Source organism: Neltuma alba, unplaced genomic scaffold (assembly GCF_004799145.2).
Source record: "Neltuma alba isolate B1F8T4 unplaced genomic scaffold, ASM479914v2 tig00011756_pilon, whole genome shotgun sequence".
In the NCBI taxonomy this organism is placed as follows: Eukaryota; Viridiplantae; Streptophyta; class Magnoliopsida; order Fabales; family Fabaceae; genus Neltuma; species Neltuma alba.
Window position 1 is genome coordinate 95,407 of NW_021636384.1, and position 27,036 is coordinate 122,442.

At 34.2% G+C, this 27,036-nt stretch overlaps 2 protein-coding genes and 1 long non-coding RNA gene across 3 annotated transcripts; 2 read left to right on the forward strand and 1 right to left on the reverse strand.

The window, feature by feature from the left end:
- Window positions 1-311: 311 nt before the first annotated feature.
- LOC114717588 (uncharacterized) lies at window positions 312-19,845 on the reverse strand. The gene is made up of 3 exons (XR_003737727.1): window positions 19,776-19,845; window positions 6,760-6,772; window positions 312-323 (listed from the first exon to the last, which is right to left on the reverse strand). It is a non-coding gene; the product is annotated as an uncharacterized LOC114717588 (long non-coding RNA).
- On the forward strand, window positions 9,852-15,232 carry LOC114717587 (eukaryotic translation initiation factor 2A-like). The gene is made up of 14 exons (XM_028902800.1): window positions 9,852-10,007; window positions 10,080-10,185; window positions 10,262-10,616; window positions 10,839-11,025; window positions 11,634-11,868; window positions 11,955-12,023; window positions 12,604-12,705; window positions 12,830-12,870; window positions 13,668-13,801; window positions 14,161-14,224; window positions 14,300-14,396; window positions 14,486-14,559; window positions 14,659-14,681; window positions 14,773-15,232. Exons 2-14 carry the CDS (start codon window positions 10,146-10,148, stop codon window positions 14,864-14,866), a joined length of 1,515 nt encoding a protein of 504 aa, XP_028758633.1. The 5' UTR covers window positions 9,852-10,007; window positions 10,080-10,145; the 3' UTR covers window positions 14,867-15,232.
- On the forward strand, window positions 17,084-25,160 carry LOC114717586 (vacuolar-sorting receptor 7-like). Its single transcript, XM_028902799.1, is given in 13 exon segments — window positions 17,084-17,499; window positions 19,291-19,596; window positions 19,599-19,982; window positions 21,074-21,162; window positions 21,269-21,338; window positions 21,709-21,792; window positions 22,083-22,159; window positions 22,321-22,402; window positions 22,949-23,031; window positions 23,367-23,430; window positions 23,526-23,654; window positions 24,414-24,517; window positions 24,734-25,160. Coding segments are annotated over 13 exon segments (1,893 nt in total). The 5' UTR covers window positions 17,084-17,189; the 3' UTR covers window positions 24,845-25,160.
- The last annotated feature ends 1,876 nt before the right edge of the window (window positions 25,161-27,036 follow it).

Sequence of the window (27,036 nt, forward strand, 5' to 3'; positions counted from 1 at the left end):
AAGCCATGAAACGGTATTTGAATTTGTTAATAGTGCGTTTTATCATTGATACGAAGGATTTTTTTTTGGGTGGGGTGGGGTTTTGATCGTTTTTCTTATTTGGCAAGATAAAAATTTTAGAAGGGGAGGAAATTTTTTTTAACATTTTCCCTCCTCTCCCCTCATAAGCCTTCCCTCCAAAATTGAGAGAGTTTGAAAAGAAAGGATAATATTTTCGCTTGTATTGGCTAATATGTGTATATTATTTTCTAATAATCTCATGTTACCCTTCGGCCCTGAATTGTATGTGATTTGGTATACTTTTGGATTTAACAATGCCTCCCCTCATTTATGTGCTATCAAATATTAAAAAAAAAAAGGTTGCTATCAAATAAAGTTTAATTTCCAAAGACAAATCAAGCACACAAAACAACAACATACAAATAAGTTCTTTTTATGTTGTCTTTAAAAAAGTTATTTGGCTACTTGTACTAATAACACAGAAAAAAAAATGAAAGCTAGAAAAACATACTCAAATTAAACATTCTTACTTCATTAGATCGGATTTTGGATATAAATAAATTATAGTTATTGGATATATAATAGCTATTAATTATGTATTATCATTATATTTATTTAATTTTGCTAATTATAAAAAGTTGATCTTATACATTAAATGTTATTTATAACTACATTTTATTAATCACTCTATAAAGTTTATAAAAATCAACTTAAATAATATAAGGGCAAAGTTGTCCACACAACAATATTTTGCCTCCCCTCTCTTCTTATACCAAATAAGGTAACATTAAAATTCCTTCCCTCCCCTCCTTTTGTATTAATCTAAACAAGGTAATATTAAAATTTCTCTTCTTCCTTTTATCTCTTTTTCCTCCATTAAAATCTTGCCTTTTTATCTTTTTTATTAGGCCAAACACACCTTAAATGTTTCTTCACTTATCTTTCTTCTCTGCCTCTTCTTCTCAAATCTCACTACTACAATAAAGACTTTTTACTTCTGTTTTGCATGACTTTTTACTTCTGTTTTGCGGGGAACATGAAAAGAAGGGACATAAAATGTACCCCCTTTTTACTTCTGTTTTGAACAGAAGCGAATAATGGTATTATTTACGTCTGTTTCTACAAAAACAGACGTAAATTCACGTTTGGTTTAAAAAGACCAGATGTGAATTCACATCTGGTTTAACAAAACAGACGTGAATTTACGTCTGTGACATTAAAACAGACGTAAATTCACGTATGGTTTTGGAGAAACAGACGTGAATTTACCTCTGTTTTGTTAGAATAGAGGTAAATTGACGTCTGTTTTGGTGTAAAACAGAGATTAAAAGTATGATTTTTTACTTCTGTTTCCTAAAACAGACATGAATGTGCTCTTTTTTTAAAAAAAATTCACTTCGTATGTACCACTTCCCCTACAGCCACAATAGCCATAATAGCCACTTTCCAGCATGTTGAAATAGAATGAACCAGTCAATATTTTCAGCCAAGACATATCAACATCACAACTTCATCAATATATTGACACATTAACTAACTAGTCAAAAAAGAAGAACAAATTGCAAAAGTCAAAATTTATAACCTATTATCTCTATAAACATAAACTTGATCAATCCCTAGACCACCATTCTTGAAGCAGTTGCTGTGCCAAAAGGTCTCGGATGAAGTCAATATCATCAACAGTATATGAGCAGTCATTATCAAAAATATGTAAATTGACAAATGAACAAATTTAAACATATGAAGAAAATAAAATAAATAACAATTCAATTTAAAAATTCAACAACTATTACAAAACTAAAATTATATTTACTTTCCTCATCAAATTTTGTAGTACATCTACTCTCAATAATTTCAAACATATAACGGATAATGTAATATCCGCACTCTGTTGACCCTCGTTGCTCAGCATACTGCAAATCACAAGGAAATGATAATCTAAATTCATATATAAAATAACTCATCAATGAAAGAACTTCAATTCAAAGTACTCACGTTGGGATAGACCCAAGTTGTTGGGCCATTTTTGCCAAAATGCTTCATACCAGTTGTATAATAAGTCTTTAAAGCCCTATAAGCAAATGAAAACACAAGTTAAATAATTTATAGTAAAAACAAAATTATTGATCTACATTAAGGTACTTACGTGTTGAAAACGCCCCTCATCTCAGTGCTTGGACGATGACCCAAGGGATCAAACCAGTAGATGACATTGTCGATAGGATAAGAAACACACAAACTCCAATGATAACTGCATCATAGAATAAGACATATATTATTGGATATCACAATAATTTTTAGCAATTTAAGTATGTCTAAAAAAATATAATTAAGCTACTTGCCCTTCAATAATTGGTGCCAAATAACAAGGTAATTTAGTGTCTCCAATCGTATTGCCCATATATCTGATTCTCCTATCTAGTGGGTTGTGCTTCTTTTGGACACTTGCAAGGCATAAATATCCATACAAATTTCTCTTCTCCATTGATGACATGCATTTGTTATGGAAAAAGCTATAATTGAATTGAAATAAGGTAATTATTAGCATGTGCAAAGTAAGAAATTAGAAGTTTAAGTTAGAAATGAAAAAAAAAACTTACATGATTGCTAATTGAAGCCATGCAATGTCCAACTTCTTCAAAGATAAGAATTCCCTGATATCGTTGTTGTCAAGTCCAAAGAAATATGATTTTTCTTCACCACAATCCCTACAGGCATCTTTATGTTGACCTTGTTAATTGTTTTATATTCCTCATATAATTGTGCCAAGCAGGGATATCTATCAACATCTTTCTGGTCTTAATGAAACATCAAATAAACATAATAAGTATTATAAGTATTATGTTAAAAAAAATTCACACAATATAGCATGACATTTTCGTACCATCAAAGGTATTATCTCCTCATCGACAAGGTGTCTAGGCCAAAGAATGAAAGTTCCAATTGCCTGACCTAACTTCACAACTTCAGTAGTCAGGAATGGCACATCTGCTCCTGTCTCTCCCTCTCGAACAGTCGTAACTGTAACCCTCACTTGGTCCTCTGGAATTTGTTGGTGATGGATGGTGCTCCCGTGATTGTAGAGGAGAGTGTCAGCAACAACATGCATCCTTGGGACCTCTAAACGAAGACAACAAGGTTGTCCAAAGTTCGGCATGGGACTACTAGGATCATGCTCTCCCAATGCCCCCGGTGGATTACAACTATCTCTAGTGCTAGGAAAGACGAGGGAATCCTAAATGAGAGAAATGCAAGTATTAAATTAAATAAGAAAAACGTTGGTAAAACTCAATATCAATTTAAGTGAAATTGATTACAAACCTGAGATGTGCATTGTTGTTGAACTATCCCAAGTTGCATGCTAGAGACCATAGATTTCATCTCATCACGAAGCTCAGCCATAAGCTCTTGTCGAAGTGACTGGCGTAACTGGGCCTCAATCTTGACCTCTAGCTCAGATTGGAGCTCATCACGAACTTGGTCTTGAAGTTTAGCTATCATCTCATCAGTGGGTTGACTTCGTAGGCAAGCTCGTGAAGTTTGTCCAAAATATTGGGCAAGACCAATTGTCCTCCCTTCTCCTCTAACACATCCGGGGTGATCAGGCTTCCCAATCACCGTCGCTAAAATGTCCATCCTTCCACTCGAACTAAATGAACCTTCACTACTTTGCTCTTCAAGTATCTCCTATAACATTTTAAATATGATAAAAAATTAATGACAAAGTATAAGGACTATTACCATAAGTTAAAGTTATTTGAATTATAGAACTTATAATTTTTTTTAGCAATCACAGCAACTGCTGGATTAATATACTGACCCTTCTTCATCCTTGCTTCCTTCCATTTTCTATGACGTGGAGGAGGAGGTGGGGTCTAAACAACGATGCTAGGATCAGATTTTGCAGCTTCCTGCATCGCCTTCAAGTCATTCTGCATGATCCTCTCCTCGAGCATCTTGTAACCTCCACGAGATAAATAGTGTGGATATAAATTTTTAACTTGCCTTTCTTTATTCATCACACTTAATTCCTGTAGAAAAGAAAACAAAGTAAATTGAGTAAGTGAAGTAAATTAAATCAAAATTAAATGTTTTATAAGGCAACGTACCTGAAATGTAGGATCATGCTGTGATGCCACAAACCTCCTCCAATCATCTGGATCAAGGAAGGAGTATTTTTGGCACGGATCATCATCTTTCTTAGGCCCTCGCACATAGTGGCTCATGAGTGTGTGCTTGAAATCTTTCCAGCGCTGACGAACTTGCTGCAACAAATGCTTTTTCATTTGCTCAGTACGAGGGATGTCATATGTTTGTTGTAAAAAAAAAATGTTTGAGTTAAAGATCTCAGTTATAACTATATTTACAAAAAAATAAATCAAATAAAATTAGAAAGTGACAGACCAAAATATATTCCCAAATCATATCCTTCGTTTCCTTAGAAATCGACTTCCAATTAGGCCATAAAATGTTAACTTTGCTTCGGGCTACAGAGCCTATATAGCTAATGAATCTGTCCTTCTCTTCACCAATTGGATTCATATTGACATCAAAATCCACATGCCTCTTCTGAATACGACCATGACGTACTGCTAACTTCGGTAGCCTTGTACTACCTCTACCCTTCCTTCCTTCCAGCTCATTGACATCATCGCTGCCACAATCCTCCTCCATATCTCTATCACAATCCTCCTCCATATTTCTATTAGAATCGTCCTCCATGTGCCTGTTGAAAAACCAAAATTAGATAAATAAGTAAATTATAATGAAATGCATTAACATAAATAATATTAAGTACATTGTAATGAAATAAATGAAAGAAAATAACACAAGGTACATTGCAAAATTACATTACTTAATATGACGTTATGCATTGTCCCATATCCGTTCACAATGATCATCTCTTGCAGCATATGCATCATTATCTACCAATTCAACTTCACTTGGTCTAGGCGGATTTGAAGCAAAAGGTGGTGTCTCTCCTCAAGATTCATGGTTGGATCACTGTCCTTCTGCCTTTTACTTTGAAGGACAATAGACAATTTTTTATTCGCTGGATTAGTAACATAAAATACTTGTTTTGCCTGGCTTGCTAAAATGAAGGGCTCATCTGTATAACCAACCCTGCCAAGATCAACTAATGTAAATTCAAATTGTTGATATATTTCAATACCATTGTTGTTGACCCATTTACATTTGAAGACAGGAATCTTGAAATTGGTGTAGTTTACCTCCCATATCTCTTCAATAACTCCATAATAAGCCATAGATGCCAATTTGGGGTTTTTATCTTTCGAACTCGAAAAATGCATCGCTTCAGCAACCACTATTACCCCACTATTCTGCACAGTACTTTTGTCATCTTGAGCTTTTGTGTAGAAGGAATATCCATTTATGTCGTATCCACTCCAAGTAATAACTTCAAAACAAGGACCCCAAGCTAACCATTTTATTATATTAGACACATTGGCCTCTCTCAAAACTTTTTCATTGAACCATGTTATAAATGTTTTGTTATGCTCATTAGCTATCTGCATATCACTTTTCTTTGGATATTTTTCTTTTAAACTTTTTTTGTGATCATCTAAATACGACTGCACTTCTTCCATATTATTCAATATGTATAAGTGCGCTTGTAACACTTCTTCACGACCCATACTCTTTACCTTCAGCCCTCTTATTCCTTTACTTGTACCATTTTCATGCTGAGATGGTGTTTTAGCTATAGATAGATATGTTTTGCAAAATTCCATAGCCTCTTCCGCTACATACCTTTCAACAATTGATGCTTCAGGTCGATAAGGATTCTTGGAATAATCTTTTAAGACTTTCATGTATCTCTCAAATGGATACATCCATCTTAGAAAAACAAGGCCGCAAAGCTTTATCTCCCTCACTAAATGAATGATCAAATGCACCATGATATCAAAAAATGCTGGAGGAAAGTGCATTTCTAGTTGAGACAAAATAACATAACCCTCATTTTCCAATTCATCCAATTTCTCTATGTCAATGACTTTGCTACAAATAGCATTGAAGAAGATACATAATCTAGTTATAGTGCTCCTCAAATCATCTCTCATTGTGCCTGGAATAGCCACTGGTAATAATTGTTGTATCAGTACATGATAATCATGAGACTTTATTCCCACTAACTTCAAATCATGCATTGAGACAAGCCTTTTCACATTAGAAGAATACCCCTGGGGCACCTTGATGTCATGCAAACACCAACACAAGCTTGTCTTTTCGACTTTAGACAATGTGTGGGTCGCAGGTTCCATATAAGCCCGCTTACCACCCTCTTTCAATTGTGGATGTAAGCACTCTCGTATTCCCATTTCAGCCAGATCAGGTCTTGTGTTAATTCTGCCTTTAGTTTTTCCAGGTATGTGCAAAAGAGTACCGATAAGACTATCACACACATTTTTTTCCACATGCATCACATCAATACTATGTCTTACATCAAGACTGAGCCAATATGGAAGATCAAAGAAAATAGACTTCTTCTTCCATATGTTTTCTCACTTGCAACTTTTTGAGTCTTACCGAAGATGACATTGATTCTTTCTACTCACTGGTAAACTTCCTCTCCAGTTAATGCCTTCGGAGCCATGTCATGCTCTGGTAAGCCATTAAAAACCTTTTTCAATCTCCGATATGGGTGGAACCGATCAAGAAACCTCCTGTGACCGAGGTAAATTGTCTTCCTTCTGTGCTTAAGTTGGTGGAAGTATGTGTTTGCTTCACATATAGGACATGCTTTATGCCCCTTCACACTGTATCCTGATAGATTTCCATATACGGGAAAGTCATTTATCGTTGTAAAGATCATGGCACGCAACTTAAAGGACTCCTACTTCTATGCATCAAACACATCCATGCCTTCTTCCCACAACATCTTCAAATCTTCAATTAAAGGTGCCAAGTAGATATCGATATTGTTTCCTGGTTGTTTCGGTCCTGAAATCATCATAGAAAGCATCATGTACTTGCGCTTTATACATAACCAGGGAGGTAGGCTGTAAATCACCAACAGTACTGGCCATGCACTATGTGTGCTATTAAGAGTACCGTAAGGGTTGATTCCATCTGTACAAAGCCCAAGGTGAAGATTTCTTGGTTCAAGATCAAATTCTGAAAACATTTAATCTATTTTCTGCCATTGAGGAGATCAACAGAGTGCCGAAGATATCTTCCATATGATATTCTCTCATCAAAATGCCATCTTAACTTCTTCGTTTCTGTTGCATTAGCAAATAAGCACTTAGATCGTGGTATTATCAGAAGATACCATAACACCTTCAAAGGTTGCCCTTTACTTGTCTCATCACTATCATAGTTACCAGCACAGTCCATGTTCTTTTTCACTTTATATCATGAAGTTTTACATTTTGGGCACTCACGTAGACTAGCATACTCTTTTCTATATAATACACAGTCATTAGGACAAGCATGTATCTTTTTCATAGCCCATACCCATCTGAGACAAGATTTTCTTTGCCTCATACACATGATTTGGAAGAACGTTATCAATTGGAAGCATATCACTAATCAATTGAAGCAACTCTGTGAAACTTTTGTCAGTCCACCCATTATTTGCTTTTAAACTGAACAATTTCAATACAGCTATCAATCGTGTATACTTAGAACACCCAGGGTACAAAGGCATCTCTGCATCACTCTTCAAGTTATCATTTGCATGTGATCGCACAAAGAACTCTATCCTTACATCACGAATCATATCGCTCATTATATCATTTACATCATCCATAACTTCCTCTTCTTCGAGTATTGAACTTGTTCCTACTTCACCATGCCATATCCATCTTGTATATCAAAGATTTATACCATCACAAAACAGGTGATCCCTAATATCATCAACACTTAGTCACCTCTCACTTAAACACTTGACACAAGGGCAAAAATACATTCCGTTATTGCTAGGAGCATTCTTTTTAGCAAATTCAATAAATCGTTATACTCCATTCTCATATTCATCACTTGTTCTCAAAGCATTCATCCAACTATGATCCATTCCGTTACTACCTAAGGAATTTTAAACAATTTAATTCCATTCAGCACAGTCCCAATAAACATTAACCAAATTCAAAACTAATGATATCAATTGAATCTGATTCATTCCAATTACAACATAAAACATCTCATAATAACTATATCATCATGCCAATTCCTAAAATTTAAAAAGACAAAAATTACTTTTACAAGTAGTGGAGATTTTACATATTACATAACAAAAATCCAAAGATTATGAGAACAAAGCTTTCCATTGACAACTAATTAATGCATAACAATCTTTTTAATCTTCAAATCCATTATCCAATTAATAAACATCCAATTTTTAAAGATTCCTCTTGAATGTAATCAACATCTAATTCAATACATATAGGAAAATTTTCTTTTAGACATTTTGACAAACACTTTTTATGTTTTAGTTAATAAGGATTTCAAACTTCAAATCCATTACCCAATCAATGTAAACAAATTTTAACCTATCTAAATGCAATTTTTTCATTAATAATTTAATGTATACCCAATCCTTAATCTAAATTCAATACATATAGGAAACTATCTAAATGCAATCCCTCTTAGGCATTGTGACAAACACCTTGTATGCATTATTTTTCTAACAAATATTAACAAGGCTTGAAATCTTTAAATTTTCTACCCGATCAATATATACAAATTTAAAACTATATAAACACAATTCTTCAATAAAAATTTAAACAACAACCTCAGAAACCAATTCAAAATTCCCCAACCTACTCAAACCCACATACAACATACGAAACCCACAATGCAACAGTTAAATGAACATACCTTCACTGTTCTGGCGTGCCTTCAAATCAAAGACTATCACGGCCTGGAGAGAGGACGAGGACGGTGAGATGCTGTGCCTATGAACTTCACGGCTTCAGCCTTGGTAATCGACGGCGAGCTATTGCAACACGAAAAAATCAAGCTGATGCAGAACACGCGACGGCAATGGAGGGAGGGCTACGGCCTTGAGAGAGCTGAAACTAGAAGGAGAGTCTTCAAGTAGCTCACGACTGCTACAGGTAGAAGACGAAAATGAGAGGGAGAGACTGAAAAATCAGAGTTGCCGCTCGAGATAGCTGGGGGCTGGAGGTTTGCGGTACTGATGATATGAAGCTGATGCTAGCTGCGGGCAAATTTTTTTTTAAAATCAAGCCACTTCACGTCTGTTTCGTGTGAACAGATGTGAATTAATGTCTGTTTTGAAGCAACAGACGTTACTTCACGTCTAGTTGATGTAAACAGACGTGAATTAACGTTTGTTTTCTTTAAAATAGACATAAATGAGGGAGGTAAATAACACATTTTGTTGTAGTGTCTCTTTTGATTCAATTCTCACCATCACATAAATGGATGTCAAGCTAGCTAACATATCAGCACTGTAAGGATGCGTTTATATGGGGTTCCTTCAACAACCAAACTTTATCCCCTAAATTTATTCTCATTTGAGTTTGGGTCCCTTAAATTTTAAATTATAAGTTTTGATTCTTCAAAAGGTTAAATGATTTAGGTTTTTATTAAATTATAAGAACTAATTTTTAAATAAAATAAATTTGAAAGATTAAAACTTATGATTAAAACTTGAGGGTTTAAAATCAAAATGGGACGAATTGGAAGGACCACAAATGGTGTTATTATTGACTTTTGAGGGTATTATGACAGCTTTTTTTATCTTCGAAAAAATATGTTGAATTACGGACTTCTTGTTTAGATTTAAAGAAAGAAAATTCATCCTTCTGTTTTAAGGATATTGAAATAAAAATAAAATTATGAATACAGCTAATTGAGGGAGACTGAGGTCTGAGGGTAACAATGAGAAACGACTGGGGTGTCCGCTGCTAAATTGAGAATCAGAGGCAGAATAAGCTGCCGCAGCTTGGGCCTCTGGTAATTGAGTTTATCAGCAAGACTGGAATCGAAGTGGAAATTTAGCCAATTAGCAAAAACAAGTACTCGTTCTTCTCTTTTTCTTTTCGTAGCTTTCAGACCACAGATCACAACTAACTTGGGTTGTTATTCAGTTTTGCCACAACCCATAACTACATATAGGTAGCTTCCTCGTACAGACTTATTCCATCCAACTTACAATGGCGTCCAAAGATCCTCCACCATCTTTGGAGATACTAGGTATTGCCATCAACTTGCTGCCGTCTGATTTCACTATTGTTATTTTTCTTTATCTTATCTTTCGATTTTTTCTCAGTTCGGACGCCCGATAGCTTCTCAATCTGGGGTGGACCTCCCTTTCCCAATGCTCAACCTGGTGTCAAGCTTGACAAAGTCTCTTGTTTGAATGCGAAATTCTGTGATAATGGGTCTAGACTTATGGTCATGAAGACTAACTCTGTTATTACGGTATATGATTGCGCAAACTTTCAAGAGATTAGATCCTTTGAGATACCTAATGTTGCTGCTGCCGTCTTGTCCCCTTGTGGGACTTATTTGCTGACCTTTCAAAAACCCTCGGCTCCCCAAGACAAGAATGTGACTTTACGGAAGACTGAGACTGGGAATTCTGTTTATCAGCACTCCCAAAAGAACATGACAAAAACCACATGGTATGTAATCATGAATTGTTACAACAAAAATGTACTTCCTTCTTAACAAGTCTGTCTTTCATCCTGTGCTCAAGTTATATATTTTAGGACATTTTGCCTTTCTGAAGGACAGTGATTTGAGAACCTGTCATGGCCTTGCACTTTGTACATATGCTTTCCTGATGCATCGATAACACTCTCACAACGGCTTGTGCTGTAATTATAACCTTGGCTATACTTCAGGCCCTCGATTCAGTTTAGCTCTGATGAAGCTGTTGCATGCCGGATGGCAACCAATGAAGTTCAATTTTTTGACGCGGGTGATTTCTCTAAAGGAATTATATATCGATTGAAAGTTCCAGGAGTTGCTGCAATTGAGCTTTCTAAGACCCCTGGATCTCATGTAGCTGTATTAGTTCCGGAGTCCAAGGTTTGCATCCTGCGATTCTGTTAGACTTGTACTTTCTTACATACGGTGTTCTATGAATCATTCATGTTCAAAAATTGAAAGTTACCCATCTTTGAAATTCATTCTGTATTCTATGGTGAATGTATGAATAAATTGGATCGGGAAACTATGTATTATTAATAAATCTTTCATCCAATTATTGTAAGGATTGTAACTAGAACTAGCTGGACATGCTCAAATCATTTATTAACAGGTGAATCAAAATTTAAGAAATCATGTTGTGTTAAACACGGTAAACAATTTTACTAATCAAATTATTTTATAAATGGAGTTGTCTGGGTCTGTTAAACTTCGATAGCCTCCCCTGTAGCTGATGGCTTAATTATATGAAACCAGGTTTCTTGAACGCAGATTACATTATAGGAAATTTGGTATGAAGGTTTAGAATTTGCAATCTTCTGTGGTTGGAAAATCCTATTGGCCTCCCTTATGAGTCAAGATTAAGGATAAGCTTTTTAACTGCAGACTGTATGGTGACTGGCAAGCACCTAGAAATGAAAGTTATTAAAGATTACACTGTCCACGCTTTTATCTGCAATACATATAATGTGAAGTTTTCTATTGTGTAGGGGGTTCCTGCTAGTGTGCAGATATTTGCTTGTGACAAAGATTCTCAAAGTCAACCTATTGCCCGACGAAATTTTTTTCGATGCTCAACTGTCCAGTTTAATTGGAATCATGGATCTTCTGGACTTCTAGTGGTGGTGCAATCGGATGTTGATAAAACCAATCAGAGTTACTATGGAGAATCCAAGTTATGCTACCTGACAACTGATGGGACTCAAGAAACAGTTGTGGCTCTGCGTATGTTCTTGCTGTTAGTAAAACAAGAACTTGGTTATTTGGTTATATAGTCAATACCTAAATGATTATTTTATATAAATTGGCAGGTAAAGAGGGACCTGTTCATGATGCCCATTGGTCATGTTCTGGCTTGGAATTCGGTGTTCTATATGGTTGTATCCTTTTCTCTGTGGTATATACAGTCTGAAGACGCATAGTATGTTATGTGGGAAGATCCCGTAACTTCAAATTCTAGGGCTGGGATTGACTTACTTTAAATCAGTACTTATGTTGAAGTCTGATGGAAACAACTCCAGGGACTAACCGTCACTACCTCAATTTACCTTAATACCCCTGTTTACATTAGCAACCCATCCCTCACATCTTGGGCCTAGGCCTTCTTTTCATATAAGTATATTTGGGCTCAGGTTCAACAAAGTCATGGACAGATTTTTGTTAAACTGGTCCCTAATGATGCTTTTGGAATCATGTAAGAAAATGCTGTGAAAAGAGACTAGAGCCTTCCCCCCTTTCAGTTCTGTCCAGTCGTCCTAAAATGAACTAAGCATTCTATATGACCTTCCATACTGGCCATGGTGGAGTAGATATTTCCTACATGGTTTTGGATGCATATTGGATTGGTGCATTTTTTTAAGGAATTTTCTTCTCTTTCAGAGTTGTATTTTGATCTGTATCATGCTTTGAATATTTTTTACACATCCCTTGAATTTCTTTCTTTTCCTTGACCTATTTTAGTTATGCCTGCTTCTGCAACTGTATTTAACAAGAAGGGCAGACCCATACTTGAGCTTGGCAGTGGTCCTTACAATACAATTCGATGGAACCCGAAGGGCAAGTGTATCCTTGGCTGATGAAGTGCCTTTTTTCATGTCTATTATTTTTTTTTAAAAAAATAAATATCCACATTTGGGTAAAAGCAAGCTAATCTGTAACTTTGTGGCCTTGACATCTCGTTTTTCAGTCTTAGTTTTGGCTGGCTTTGGTAACCTACCTGGTGATATGGTATGTTGTCATAGTCCATTATGCTTTGTTTTGATTTTTCCTGTCATTACAGATATTTGACGCCTTATGATGACTAGGGACCCTCCTTGCTCAATGATTAAATGTGGATCACATATTTTGGTCTTTCGTCTGAATGATGTCATTATAAATGACATAAACAAATGCAGTTAATAATGTTCAACTAGTTGAACTATTCCACGTTTTAACCAAGTGAAACCGAGAGATCTATTTTTGGCCTTCTATTCTCTTTACATGCTAATTTTTCTTATATTTCCTTATGATTTTCCCCCAAATAGAAATGATTGTATTCTTTGTGTGATTTTTACTTTGGGGTACTTCTTCCATTTGAGGACAATAAAGAACATACATTTGTTATTTTCAATATTAAAGATGTTGATTTTGTTGCTGAATCTATTATTCTTTGGTCCTTGGCTGTGTGGCCTTTAGCTGCCTTTTAGTTCTTGTATTGACTATTGACTGGATATCTCTTTCCAACACAATTCTGTTTAACTGAATGCAAGTATGGTTTTTATTTGAACAAATTTTTACAAGTTTGGAAGTCAATACAGATTCTGTAGTTTGGAAACATGTTTCTGAAGTTGCTAGGTGGTCCGGTGGTGAGAGTAGCCGTTGGAGATCTTGTATAGATTAGAAGCTGCCGTGTTGCCATGTCTTGATAAAGACTTGTGTTTCTAAGACTCTCTGCTATAGTTCCATAAGACGTAGAAAAAGATGCTCAAGCTTGAAACTTGTGTTTCTTTTATGAAGTTAATATTTGTTTAATGCATACTTTCTAGGAATTCTGGGATTACGCAGAGTTAAAAAAGATTCGAAAAACAAAGGCTGAATGGTCTGTGACTAGTGAATGGTCGCCTGATGGATGCTATTTCATGACGGCCACAACAGCTCCAAGGCTTCAAGTTGATAATGGGTATGTTATATTTGGCCATTAGTGGAATCTTGTTCTATCTCTTTGCTAGAAGATAAGTAATTATCTACCCATGGTCACTAAATTTTTGTTGGTCTTAGTTCACTCAGACAGGCCACTTCTATATTGTACTTTTTTTTTTTTTTTGGGAGTGATTCTATATTGTACTTTTGATGCTATCACAATTAGCGTTTTAACTTGAGCAACATTTATGGGGTAACCGATAAACTGGAATGATGTTTTGGGGGAATATGTTAGTTTGTTGGTGGTCATGACTTGATTAACTAGTTCTCTCTCATTCACCAAGCAAGCATTCTATTTCTTCCCCTCCTAATTTTATCCATTTCCCCCTCTCATTATAGGGTCAAGGTTTTCAATTATGATGGGTCATTGTACTTCGAGAAGAAGTTTGACAAGTTGTTTCAGGTCAGTGATGCCTTGATCCTTCCGGGTCATCACCTATCTTGAAATATCATTGAATTGTATGCAAATTCTTTGCAGGCTGACTGGAAACCAGAGTCACCAAATAAGTTTGGTGACATTGCTGAATTAATCAAATCTCTGGGCACAGTGAAAATTGAAGATAGCAAACGACCAGGTTTATGATGTGTTTTGTTGTAATAATTTGTTCTCTTTTGGGTTATATCTTTTTTGCCCCTTGATAGAGAGAGTATGGACTAATTTCAGCTCAAGGGCCAACGACAACCAAAGCTGCTTACTGCCCTCCACATGCCAAGAAGGCAGCCGCTATTCAAGCAGAGGTGCGTAAAATTTATGCAGAAGGAAAGTTTAGTTATGATGTGTTTCAAGATGATTTACTTAATGTATCTAATGGTGTCCAAAATGATTTGCATTTGCAGTTGTTAGGAATGGACCCCACAGAGTAAGCGAAATTTCCCTTTCTAATGCATCTTCTTTGGTTCTTATGATTTGTTTAGTGTTGTTAAATAAATGTTAATTGTTGATTAATGCAGATCAAGCAACATGAGCAAGAACGCGTTACGAAACAAGAAAAAGAGGGAGCGACAAAGAGAGAAAAAGTCTGCTGAAGCTGCTGGTTCTTCATGATTGAATCATTCTGAACAATTCTGTTGTGCACAAACGCCTGAAAACTGCTTCAAGCTAGAGACAAATTTCCTTTAATTAACAATGTGGCAGCGAGGTTCAGACAGTTTTACCCCTGCCTTGTTTGAAGTTTCGGTTTCTGTTAACTCTGCTTATGTTTCTTTCCTTCGGGTAATAGAATAATGAGAATAGAAGATAAATGCTGTTTTATTTATGTTTCTTTGGGGAATCCTATTTGTAAGATTCATTTATGTGATTAATCTAAAATATAAGAGGTACAAGGAATAGTACTCTTAGCGGGGACGAGCGTGACTTGTTTCAGAATTTGTGGAGCCTGTATTTATTGGAAAATTAGTATTTTTGTCTTTATAATTTTGAGTCGATTGTAATCCATTCTTAAAACTTTAATTCGGTGTAACTAGTTCTTATAGTTAATTCAATTGAAACCTGGTTTTCAAATTTTAAGGGTTAATATAAACTTTGGTTCCTCAAGTTTACTTTCAATTTGGTTTTAGTCTCTCAAATTTTAAATGATCGGTTTTGGTTCCTCAAGTTTTTTTTTATTTAAAATATTAGTTTCTATAACCCAATAAAAATTTGGACTATTTTGTCCCTAGGGGAGCAAAATCTATAGTTTGAAATTTGATGGACCAAAACTAAAATGAGGATAACTCGAGGGATTAAAAATTATATTAACCTAAATTTTAATTTGGTGTGATTGTTATAGCTTGAGTGTCACGATGGGCATACCTTTGGTCTAGCACAATTCCATTCCTTTTTGTTGACTCCCTTAATTTCACAAATCACTGCTAGAAGCGTTCCAAGTTGCCAATCGATGGAAACGTCATGGTATGAAATATTGAGTCTCACATTGATATGAGATGCTTAAAAAGATATTGAAGTGAAAACCAGTAATGAGATATTTTATATCATGAGGAAGAAAGTTCTCTAACTTGGATTTAGGAAAGAGCCAATCAGCCGCCTTGTCATTAAGACATTGAACATGTTTGTAAATTTTAAAAGCAAAAAAAAAAAATTTGATTTTTAAAATAAAATATATGTAATTTGGATAATAATGTAAATATGTGCAAGTTTTAATTGTGGGCAAATGGTGGAGAGATGGGAAATGGTTGATGTAATTTGAGCCATATAAATGTGAGGGGGATGAATGGAAGATAATGAAAATGAAATGAAACGAAGAAACAAACTGGGGATTGGTGACACATTAATATCTGGTGGACGTTGGTTTTCGGTTGAAGTTGAAGGAGTCAAGCGCATGTTACAAGGTGCCAGTTTTTCCAATATTGACTGGCTTCATCCAAACGTCAACCCTCCCATTTTGTATTGACACCATCATCAACACTTGGTATTCAAGGATTTTTTTTTATATTAAAAGTTTCTTAATTATTTAAGATTAAGATATGACATATAATTATAAACATGAAATAACTTAGAAAATTGCAGCGCAGTCACCCCCTCCCCCAAAAAAAAATCGAAGGAGACTGGATGAGGATGCTAATTTCATCATTTTCATGTCATATTTGTGCCTGGTCAACTTTACTTTATTGAATTATGTATGGTTTATACATAAATATTCAATTTATGGGTTAATTTCTTTTTATTTCAATGTTACTCTCTTTTTAGATTATATATTATTTTATAATGAACGGATTGAACCAGTCTGACTTCGATTAGAATGAAATCATTATCCCAACCGGTCCATTGAGTAGTGTAGCTTTCATCTTCCTAGCTCAACTTGTACTCCTATGGTAACAAAATACAATTATCTCTTATTTTTAATATAGGAACTAATTAGAGAATTAAATTTATTAATAAATATAAAGTCTTAATCTACTTTATTTCACATTTAAAAAAAAATCCCTATCAAATATAAGAGATTTTCACAAGGTTATACTTTCAGTATATATGATTAAAGAAAATAGTCTACGGGAATTAATATATACATTTATTACAAATAACTAATTTAACTAATTTATTTAATTTTTTTAAATTAGTTATTAAGATTATGTTAACCAGCGGACAGCTAGCATAATTAAAAAAAAAAAAATGGTGGAGGCAGTGTCAGCTTGTGCAGTGAAAAGGAACCACCTTCACCTTGCCGTGCCTTGCCATGTTGTTAATCATCCCTTTACGTCACAGCCTTGATAAAGAAACTCGACCCTCCTCAACTTCTACATTCCACCGAACCCTCTCTCTCTCTCTCTCTCTCTCTACATCTCTCATGCCTTAACTTTCCTTTCCTCCTTATTTTTCATTCTCTCACGCCACTCATAATCACACAACCAAACTCTACTGCAAATCAAACATGGCTGTTCTTCAAAACCCCAATAACAATATCATCTTTGTGTTAATATTTGTGTTATGGGCTTGTGTTGTTGTTGATGCTCGCTTTGTGGTGGAGAAGAACAGTATCAGTGTTGTGTCACCTCACAAACTGAGGTCCAAGCATGATGGAGCCATTGGAAACTTCGGAATTCCTGACTATGGAGGTTTCATCATTGGCTCTGTGACTTACCCAGATCAACAATACTCCTCTGGCTGCAAACCCTTCCCTGGTCACAAGCCCTTCAAGTCTCAGTCCTTTCGCCCCACTATTGTCCTCCTTGATCGTGGAGGTACCTATCTAACTCTACTCATTCCCAGGCTCTGTTTTTAACTCTGTTCTTTCTGCTGCAAAGTAGCAGTCTGCGTGTGAGAGAGTAACATGAATGATTCTGTTGCAATATGATTGTATGTGAAACATCTTCTTCACGCGAATGCACCAGATAAAATTAAATTAGAGTTAGCTAGGATCCCTGAAATTTCAATTGCAGGGCATCATGAGTAAACAATACTGCTTGAGAAAACAGAGTTGGTTCTAATGTGGTTGTGTATCTGGTTCTCTCTGACTCTGACTCTGGCTGCTTTTCGTAGCTTCGTTTTGGTTTTTGCTGGATGCACAAAGTCAAAACTTGGATTCGGGAAGCTTTTTTTTTTTTTTTTTTTGCTTGGTTGGGCCGAAATTGAACATCCGTTAGTTTATTTTGTTGCCGCCCGGCGACAGTTGAACTAACTTTTTTTGTTTTTGAAAAAACAACTGCTTGTTTTGTTGACTGAAACGTGAAACAGGTCGCCCTGTAATTCTCTGTTTGTTTATTTTGCTGTGTTGTCTTTTCGCAGATTTTATAATACTCTTTTAGTCCTTATATAAGACTTATTTAACTAATTTGATTAGATTAAGAAAGTTAGATAAGTTAGTTAATTATAAAAAATGTGATATGTTTTTTCTAAAACACCATAATCATTTTTATTAATATCTTCCCTTCCTTTTCTACTTGGTTATAGTTCAGGGAGTATTTATAAAGGTAATTTATAAAAAATTAATAAATATGTGAAATAAGTAATATTTAGGATCAAAATCAACTCAATAATTAAGTCCTATATTAATGACCATATGAGTTTTTTTTTTTGGATATCTTTAAAATGCCAATAAAGCTGGAAGTAACTGAACAATGGTCTTCAAATAAATAACATATAGATAACTAATGATCAGAAGTTATTAAAAAATATGTTGTCATTTATCAAATATAATTGAAAACTAAAATGTAGGAACCAATCCTAGTATAGAATCGAGTAATTTCCATTTTTTTGTGAGATTTTTTTATAAATATATTTTGGTTAACTTTTTTAATATCAACCTTTTATTTACTAAATTATTGTAACACTTGTTAATATTTTTTTAAATTTTTATTGGAGCTTGCTGAAGTGGATTTTCTCACACCACTCTTAAAAACTGTCTTCATTTCTAAATATAAAACATTGTTTGTAGTGTAAATCTAATCTAATCTAAATGTAATACTTAAATCTAAATATAATACTAGTTTGTAGAGCAATTTATAATTATTATAAGATGGTTTTTGAAATAATTTTTTTATATTAAAACAAAGAAATTTTATTCATCTGGTCCTAAATATAAAATCTATTTTATAATGTAAATTATATTATAAAATAACTTTTATATTTAGAACTGAAGAAATATTAGGCCCGTTTGGAACAGCTTATAAATAGCTTATATGAGGGTCCATTTGGAACAGTTTATAAGTAGTTTATAAATAGTTTTTCAATAATAATTTACGAAATATGAAAAAAAGTTTTTCTGAACTTATATGAAAAGTATTTATAAGGACTTTTTAGGCCATCCCAAACAGCCACACAAATGAAAAATATGAACGGCATGTATTTCATGCAAACACATACAATCTCTTTACGTTTCGAAATCTCTTTCAGTTGTCGAATGAATGATGGATGCACAAGAGAATGGTGCAGGAAATGATCCAAATTCATACAAATTTCCAACTTTGAAGCTTGATGATCTCGACGCAACGAACAACTTGATTATTCTAACACACAATCATTTGTATTTGTAGAGTGTTATTTTACATTGAAGGTATGGCACGCTCAACTCGCCGGAGCTGCCGCAGTTCTCGTCGCAGACAGCATCGACGAGCCTCTGATCACCATGGATTCCCCCGAGGAGAGCTCCGATGCCGACGGCTACATTGAGAAAATCAGCATTCCCTCGGCTCTTATCGAGAAATCCTTCGGCGATTCCTTGAAGGAAGCCCTAAAAAACAAGGATGACGTTCTTATAAGGCTAGATTGGAGAGAATCAGTGCCTCACCCAGATAACAGAGTGGAGTATGAATTCTGGACTAACAGCAACGACGAGTGTGGGCCCGCTGCGATGAACAGATGGATTTCGTCAAGAATTTCAAGGGTCACGCTCAGATTCTTGAGAGGGGGGGCTACACATTGTTCACTCCTCACTATATAACTTGGTATTGCCCCTCTGCTTTTGTTCAGAGCAGTCAGTGCAAGTCGCAGTGCATCAACCACGGGAGGTATTGTGCACCAGATCCAGAAAAGGATTTTGGAGAGGGTTATCAAGGGAAAGATGTAGTGTTTGAGAATTTGAGGCAACTCTGTGTTCACAGGGTTGCCAATGAGAGCAATCGGTCCTGGGTTTGGTGGGATTTTGTGACAGATTTTCATATCAGATGTTCTATGAAGGAGAAGAGATACAGCAAACAGTGTGCTGAGGACGTCATGAAATCATTAGGTAAGCGCTACTTTGTTTTGGGATGTGTCTTGAATTCTAGATGCTGTCAGTCTCACAGTTAGTTTCAAACATTATCAGTGTTACAATTTTATTTTTCTGTATTAAATTCTATCATGTGTCCTTGAATAATGTCGGTGTAGCATCGTTTTAGGACTGTGAATATGCATTACTACATACCAACCAAAGGGCTAAAAGTAGATGATGGAGTGAAGTATATCTATTCAAGTGTGTGGGTGGCTTGGGGTAAATTAAATTGACTTGAATCATGTGTATCTATAGTGTTAAGATGACGTCTAACTGGCGATGCTATCAAATTAAATGAACTACTAATGGCGGTTTAACGAGGAGTAGTTTTTTAAAACAAACTTTTAAAATGTGGATCAATTTAAAAACTAATTAACGTTGTAAAGACCAAAAAAATAATTTAAACATTTTATTAGCTATCAAGACGCATGGATTGATTTCACTCGGAAAAAAGACGCATGGATTGACAAAATCCTAGTTCATTTTGTTCCTTGTATTTTTCTAGATTTACGATATATCAAGATGATTATCGGAGTATTATAGAAATATAGTTATTTCACTCGCATCTAAATAGGATTTGGATTTGGCTTTGCTATCTTAATATTTAGTTGAGACTAGGATTTCTATGTAAGTATTTATATATCATTTTCTGCGAGGAAATAATTCTCGCATCTAAATAGGATTTGGATTTGGCTTTGCTATCTTAATATTTAGTTGAGACTAGGATTTCTATGTAAGTATTTATATATCATTTTCTGCGAGGAAATAATTCCAAGGATAAAGGTGCAGTGGCGAGTGTGGATCTGAGTTTAGTCACTCCATTTATGTGCCCATTTGTAGAATTTCCTCATCCTAGCTCATCAATGTAGGCAAATTAAATTCGGTTTGTGCTCACACGTACGTTTTTTTATCCTGAGCACTTTTAGATTTTGTTATTTATGATGAAATTGCTCTAGGTTCAGAATCCCCCTGTAGATATTTTCCCTGCCTTAACACTTTGTTGTACTGTCATGATCAAGATTTTCCTGTTTTCTATTTTACTAAGTTTAATGATATTATTATCACAGATCTACCAATCGAGAAAATTCAAAAATGCATGGGTGATCCTGAAGCTGATGTGGATAATGAAGTGCTAAAGATTGAGCAACAACTCCAGGTCACAACTGCTTATTCACTTTTATATCAGTTTGAATCCATTCATTATGAACTGCCAACTAAAGTGTAAAAGAATTCTGTATCTCTTGCTTTATTGTGATGTTCAGATTGGGAAAGGATCTCGTGGTGATGTGACCATCTTGCCAACATTGGTTATAAACAATGTCCAATATCGAGGTTTGTTGCTTTAACCCTAATCAATTAACATTAAGCTGAGGTGCTTGGATGTGCTCTGTTTAAACTTATTACTCTTTAATTTTGCTATTTTCTCGGCTCTTTAGTTTAGGAAGTGTTTTGCATTTTTGCTATGTTTTAAAATTCACATCCACACACACATGTATATTTAAGCCTTAGCTTAGTAGGGAAATGTAGTTTGCCTAAATTTGAATGTTCCATTTGTAAAAACCATCTTCCTTTTCTGCCACTTAGTCGAATTTGATCTGTAACATTTTCCCATGTAGTTTTCTTTTGCTTCTTCAAACTATCCTTTTCAGAGCAATTTTACATAGATCAGATTTCTTAAGTTTTCAGCTTGTTTTGTTTAAAGGAAAATTGGAGAGAGTAGCAGTGCTGAAGGCTATATGTGCAGGATTTAAAGAGACTACTGAGCCTGCAGTCTGTTTAACTGGAGGTTCGTACTTCGTATGCTTGCTGTTATATTTTCTAAGTTGTAAAGATGGAGGGTTCTGCTAATCTGAACATTGAGAGGGAAATTTACACCATAAATTTTTGAGATAAACACTTGATTTGTAACCCACATTGAAGCAACAAGTCTGTCCACTGATTAAGTGATGGGTTTTTCAGGTTGAATGCGTTTTCCTGTTGAAAATTTATGATGTTGATGTCTCTAATATTTTAGAGGATCCCAATCTGATATCCCTATGGTATTGATTTTTTTCATATTGCCTTGGTATTTATCAGATCTTGAGACTAATGAATGTCTTGAAAGGAATGGAGGATGTTGGGAGGACAAATATGCAAATGTCACTGCTTGCAGGGTATGGATAAATGTTATCAAGCACGCATTTAACTTCCTTAATTTGTATCTATATCATTTAAGCATGATTTTCTATATATACATATATATATGTAAATCATGATACTTTAATGATTGCTTATAATTGGCTGCAAACTGATAGTGAAACCTGAATTTTGTTAGGATACCTTCAGGGGAAGAGTTTGTGAGTGCCCCATTGTAAGAGGTGTTCATTTTAGAGGTGATGGTTATACATCTTGTGAAGGTATGCCTTCTATCATATGAGAAATGCGATTTTCCAAGTGACGTAATTTTATTTCCAATAGTGACTTACAATGCTCAAAGATAAGATAAATAAAGGTACTATACCTTGAATTATCTAACCACTTGTCTAGTTAACTGTTCCTAAGTTTGAAAATATTTTCCTTAACATGCTTCTTCTATGATTTGCAGTTTGTTCTCCGTGCAACTTTTCATGCGGATGTTTTAAGAAAGTTATTCTACTATAAATTCATTTACAAATGCCTGTTTACTATGAATTTAGATTTCAGTGTGAATCAACAGCAATATAGCATCTCCTTATCCTCATTCTTGAATGACCAATTGGATCTATATTTTTCAGAAAACTTCAGAATATGAATTTGCCTGTCATCTTTTTGTGTATGATGATGCAAGACTAGACAAAATATTCAAATATGTATTCACATACTTCACAGTGGGATGAAGTGGAACATTTATATACTTAATACTTCAAGTGTTATTCTCTTCTCATGATGGTGCTGAAATGGTTGCGTTTTGCTTTCATTGACAGCTTATGGTCCTTTAAGGTGTTCAATAAATAGTGGAGGCTGTTGGTCAGAGACTAGAAAGGGAATAACTCATTCAGCTTGCTCAGTTCAGTACTGCATATTTTAATCTTCAGTTTTTTGTTTTTTCTTGAGAAATTCTTGGGTATCTGTACATATAGCACATTATATATCATGCGCTAGCTGACTATATAACGAGTCAACGAAATGGCTATTGAAGATTATAGGTTTATTTGTACATTCATTTTTGGTAAATTTCTATTAACAACTTGCGCCATCTAACTGGAAGGGAGCGTACCTATGAATTTCTCATTTTCCCGTCTCCTTGGAAGGGCTGATGGAAGGGAGCATACCTATGAATTTCTCATTTTCCCATCTCCTTGGAATGGCTGATGGCTTACTGAATTCCCTTTCTATATGCAGGAATACAAGATAGAAGGTTGTCAGTGCCCGGTGGGCTTTCATGGTGATGGTAGAAAATGTGAAGGTAATCTTGAATTCCATGGTAGCAAAGCAAGACAGTCTCATGTCTTCTTTATACGACATATAGTTGACTTTAGCGTTCGGTAATTTTTGATGCAGATATCGATGAATGCAAAGAACGAAGTGCATGTCGATGTGATGGTTGCAGCTGCAAAAACACATGGGGTGGTTATGATTGCAAGTGCAAGGGTGACCTTGTGTATATAAAAGAACGAGATGTTTGTATTGGTAAGATGCTGAAGAACAATAAATTCTGGTTTGAGATAATAGTTGAATGGCATACCATTAAATGACGAAATAATCAATAGTCAAATCTATATCAATAGAAGTTTTAGAAGCTTTAGATAATCAATAGTCAACTCCATAAATTCTGTCAAATATTTATTGAAGAGATAATTGGCAATTCTTAAATAAGAAGAGTAGATTTTTTGACAGATACTTAACTGTTGTATTCTGAAGTACTACCTCTAGTCCTTAATTTAAAAGCTAAATAACTAATTTGGAGAGATTAAAGAAATTAATTAAGTTGGTTATTTATAATAAATGTGTGTTAACTTTCTTAAATTACCCTATTTAATCATGTATATTAGAATTATCCATTGGTAGAAACCCCTTACAATCAATAAGGATATTTTGGGAAAAAAAATTGTAAATTTGGAAGATAAAGTGGATTGAGGTCTTATATTTAGAACCGAATCAAATTCTCAACTAGTTTTTATATTTGGGACTGGAGGTAGTAGAAGGAAAAGATTGTTTTGAGCACTAAATTACGATTTAACTTCGCATTTATGATCGTCTTCTTTCCCCACGCACACTAAAATCAATTTGCATATACTTTAAACATATATTTATTTTCATTGCCATTGCAATTTCTTTAGACTTATTAGGGAAAATTTTAATTTCCAATTAACCATTATCTGATGGAGAGAGTAAACTTTATAAGTCAGATCAAGATGCATGACTTGCCTTTTGCTTGCTTTCATGCAGAAAGAAGTGGATCAAGATTTGGACGGTTCCTTGTCTTCATGCTTCTGGCGGTTGTTTTAGGCGCTGGCATGGCTGGTTATGTATTCTACAAATACAGGCTCCGGGTATGATAACTGAAGTTGCCACCCATTTACATATACTCTTACATCTATATATACAAAATGAAGTTAATCATCTCATCAGGAGAGATATCCATATTTAGTAGCCGATATTGTCTCAAACTAGATTGCTTTTAATAGAAATATACCAGTACCTAGTATAAAAAAATTGGGGTTAATGTGTGTTTTTTGGCCGATATTCTTTAACTTATTTCTTTGCAGTCTTACATGGACTCGGAGATCATGGCAATTATGTCACAGTACATGCCACTGGACCAACAGAGTAATGAAGCACATAATGAAGCTCAACCTCTGCGACAATCCTCAGCATAAGATATTCATCTCCTCTGGCCTGCTTCATGAAAAACAATCTACTTATGGAGCCACCAGTCCTGCAGATAAATCAATATCCACTGAAGAATCCACGTGAAAGGTGAATTGTGAGGAGCATTATATAGCCGGAAACATTTAGAACTATTGAAGAAGATAATGCTTTTCTTACAAAATACTCGTGTAGGATTAATCACGGGAACTATTGAATACAGATTTTTTTCCCCCCTTCATAGGACCCTTTTTATAGTTTGTAAATAGAACAGTTGAGATGTAAGTGTATGGCTGAGTTATTTTCTGCGCTATACGCGATTGGCTTCTTGGTGATGCTGTCCTTTGCTCCCAAACGACGTCGTTTCATATGGGACTTATGAGTTCCGAAATCAAAAACCGAAGCTGAACCCAAGTGGCCTTCTGAACTTGCCTTTGACAATTCCGACCAAAATCTATTTTGATTTTTTCATACTTAATAGTTATAATTTTATAATTTGAATTTATGTTTTTATTTTTCAATTTAATGATAAAGTAAAACATGTCACGTTTTCCCAACATTTTCAATTCTTTTATACTTAATCTACGTACTTTTTCATTTACACCAATAAAATTAGATATAATAATTTTTTGGAAAAATCTCTCGAAAACTAGTAAATATTTATTTTTCAACTGAATTTTTTTAGAATTGGAAGAAAAAATAGTGCTTTTTTATTTTTTTTTATCACTAAATAACTATAGTTATTTAGTTTTTTATTGCTACAAGTATTCATATGTCAAGTTTAATTTTTCAAAATAAAAATAATTAACCAAAAAAATCATCATTTCATATTTAATTTTTTGAATTTTAAAAACCAAATAGAAAATAATATTTTTTCTTTCAAATTTTGAAAAATTTCAGTTCAAAAAATAAATACTACTTTTGATTTTTAATATAAAAGTTAGATAACTAATTTATATATATTAAAAAATTTTATTAAATTAGTTATTACTAACAAATGTCTGTTGATTTTTCCAAATTACCTTATATAATCATGTGCATTAAAACCATGTACCTAAATGATAAAGATAAATCCCCTAATAAATGATTAGTTATGAATGGAATAAATATTAATCTAGTCTTACATATACCTAAATGATAGGTTTTGGTAGCTAATAAAACACCAAAAAAGAAGAAAGTGAGATTTAATTGGAAGAAAGCTCACCAAGTGGCAACAACTTTTTCATATCATATATTAGGCATTAACTAATTTTACTAATTATTTTTTCTTAATTTCACACTCGAATTAAGTTTTTTGGTCATTAAAATATTTTTAAAGTTCTAATTTTTAAAATAATTTTTTTGAATTTCATAAATACTTGTTAACCTATTTTTCTAGAGCCTTAAGGTTCGGAATATCAGAATTCTCTCATGCAAGAATTATGGAATCAACGTATATATTTTTTATTCAAAATACACACAAATATATTATTTATCATGAAAAATGAATATATGAAAATAAAATGCCATCTTCATTTATATTTATAAGTCATTTTGTAAAGTTAATGAAGTAGGCAATATTTTTCCTAATATTCAGCCACAAATGCTTTTGTTTTCTCTCCCTAATATTGCTTTTGGTATGAATATTTTTTAATAATATCGAAGAGATTGAAAAAAAATATATAAGTATTTTTAAAAGAAAATTTTTATATTTCGTTCTATATTTTTTTTAAAGGAAATTCTGACCTTGTGTCCTTTTAGAAACTCGAAGTAGCAAATATTAATATTTTTATAATATTGTATATACACTTTTTTCTTGCCGGAAAAATAGCTTCATTACTCCCAAAACATAGTGACAGCGAACGAACGCTAAATTAATGGTAAGGATTTTGATGGAAGATATGTTAATCGAATATTACCATTCAAAAAATAACAAAATAAGTCACAGAAATTGTTATTTTCTATTTTAATAACAGGATACTCAGATTGTTATTAGAATTTTTTAATTTTTTTTTTTTCCTGTGAGATTTCACTGTAATTCTCCCTTAAAGAAATAGTCCCGTTGGCGCGCTTTTTATTTCTTAAATCAGCGAGGCAATCAGAAGAAATTGTTCCGTTGGGGCGCGCTTTTTGTTTCCTGCAACAGCCAAGCAATCAGAAGAAAATCGAAATAGTTCCGTCGGGGCGGGCTTTTTATTGCCTGAATCAGCCAAGCAATTCCTCC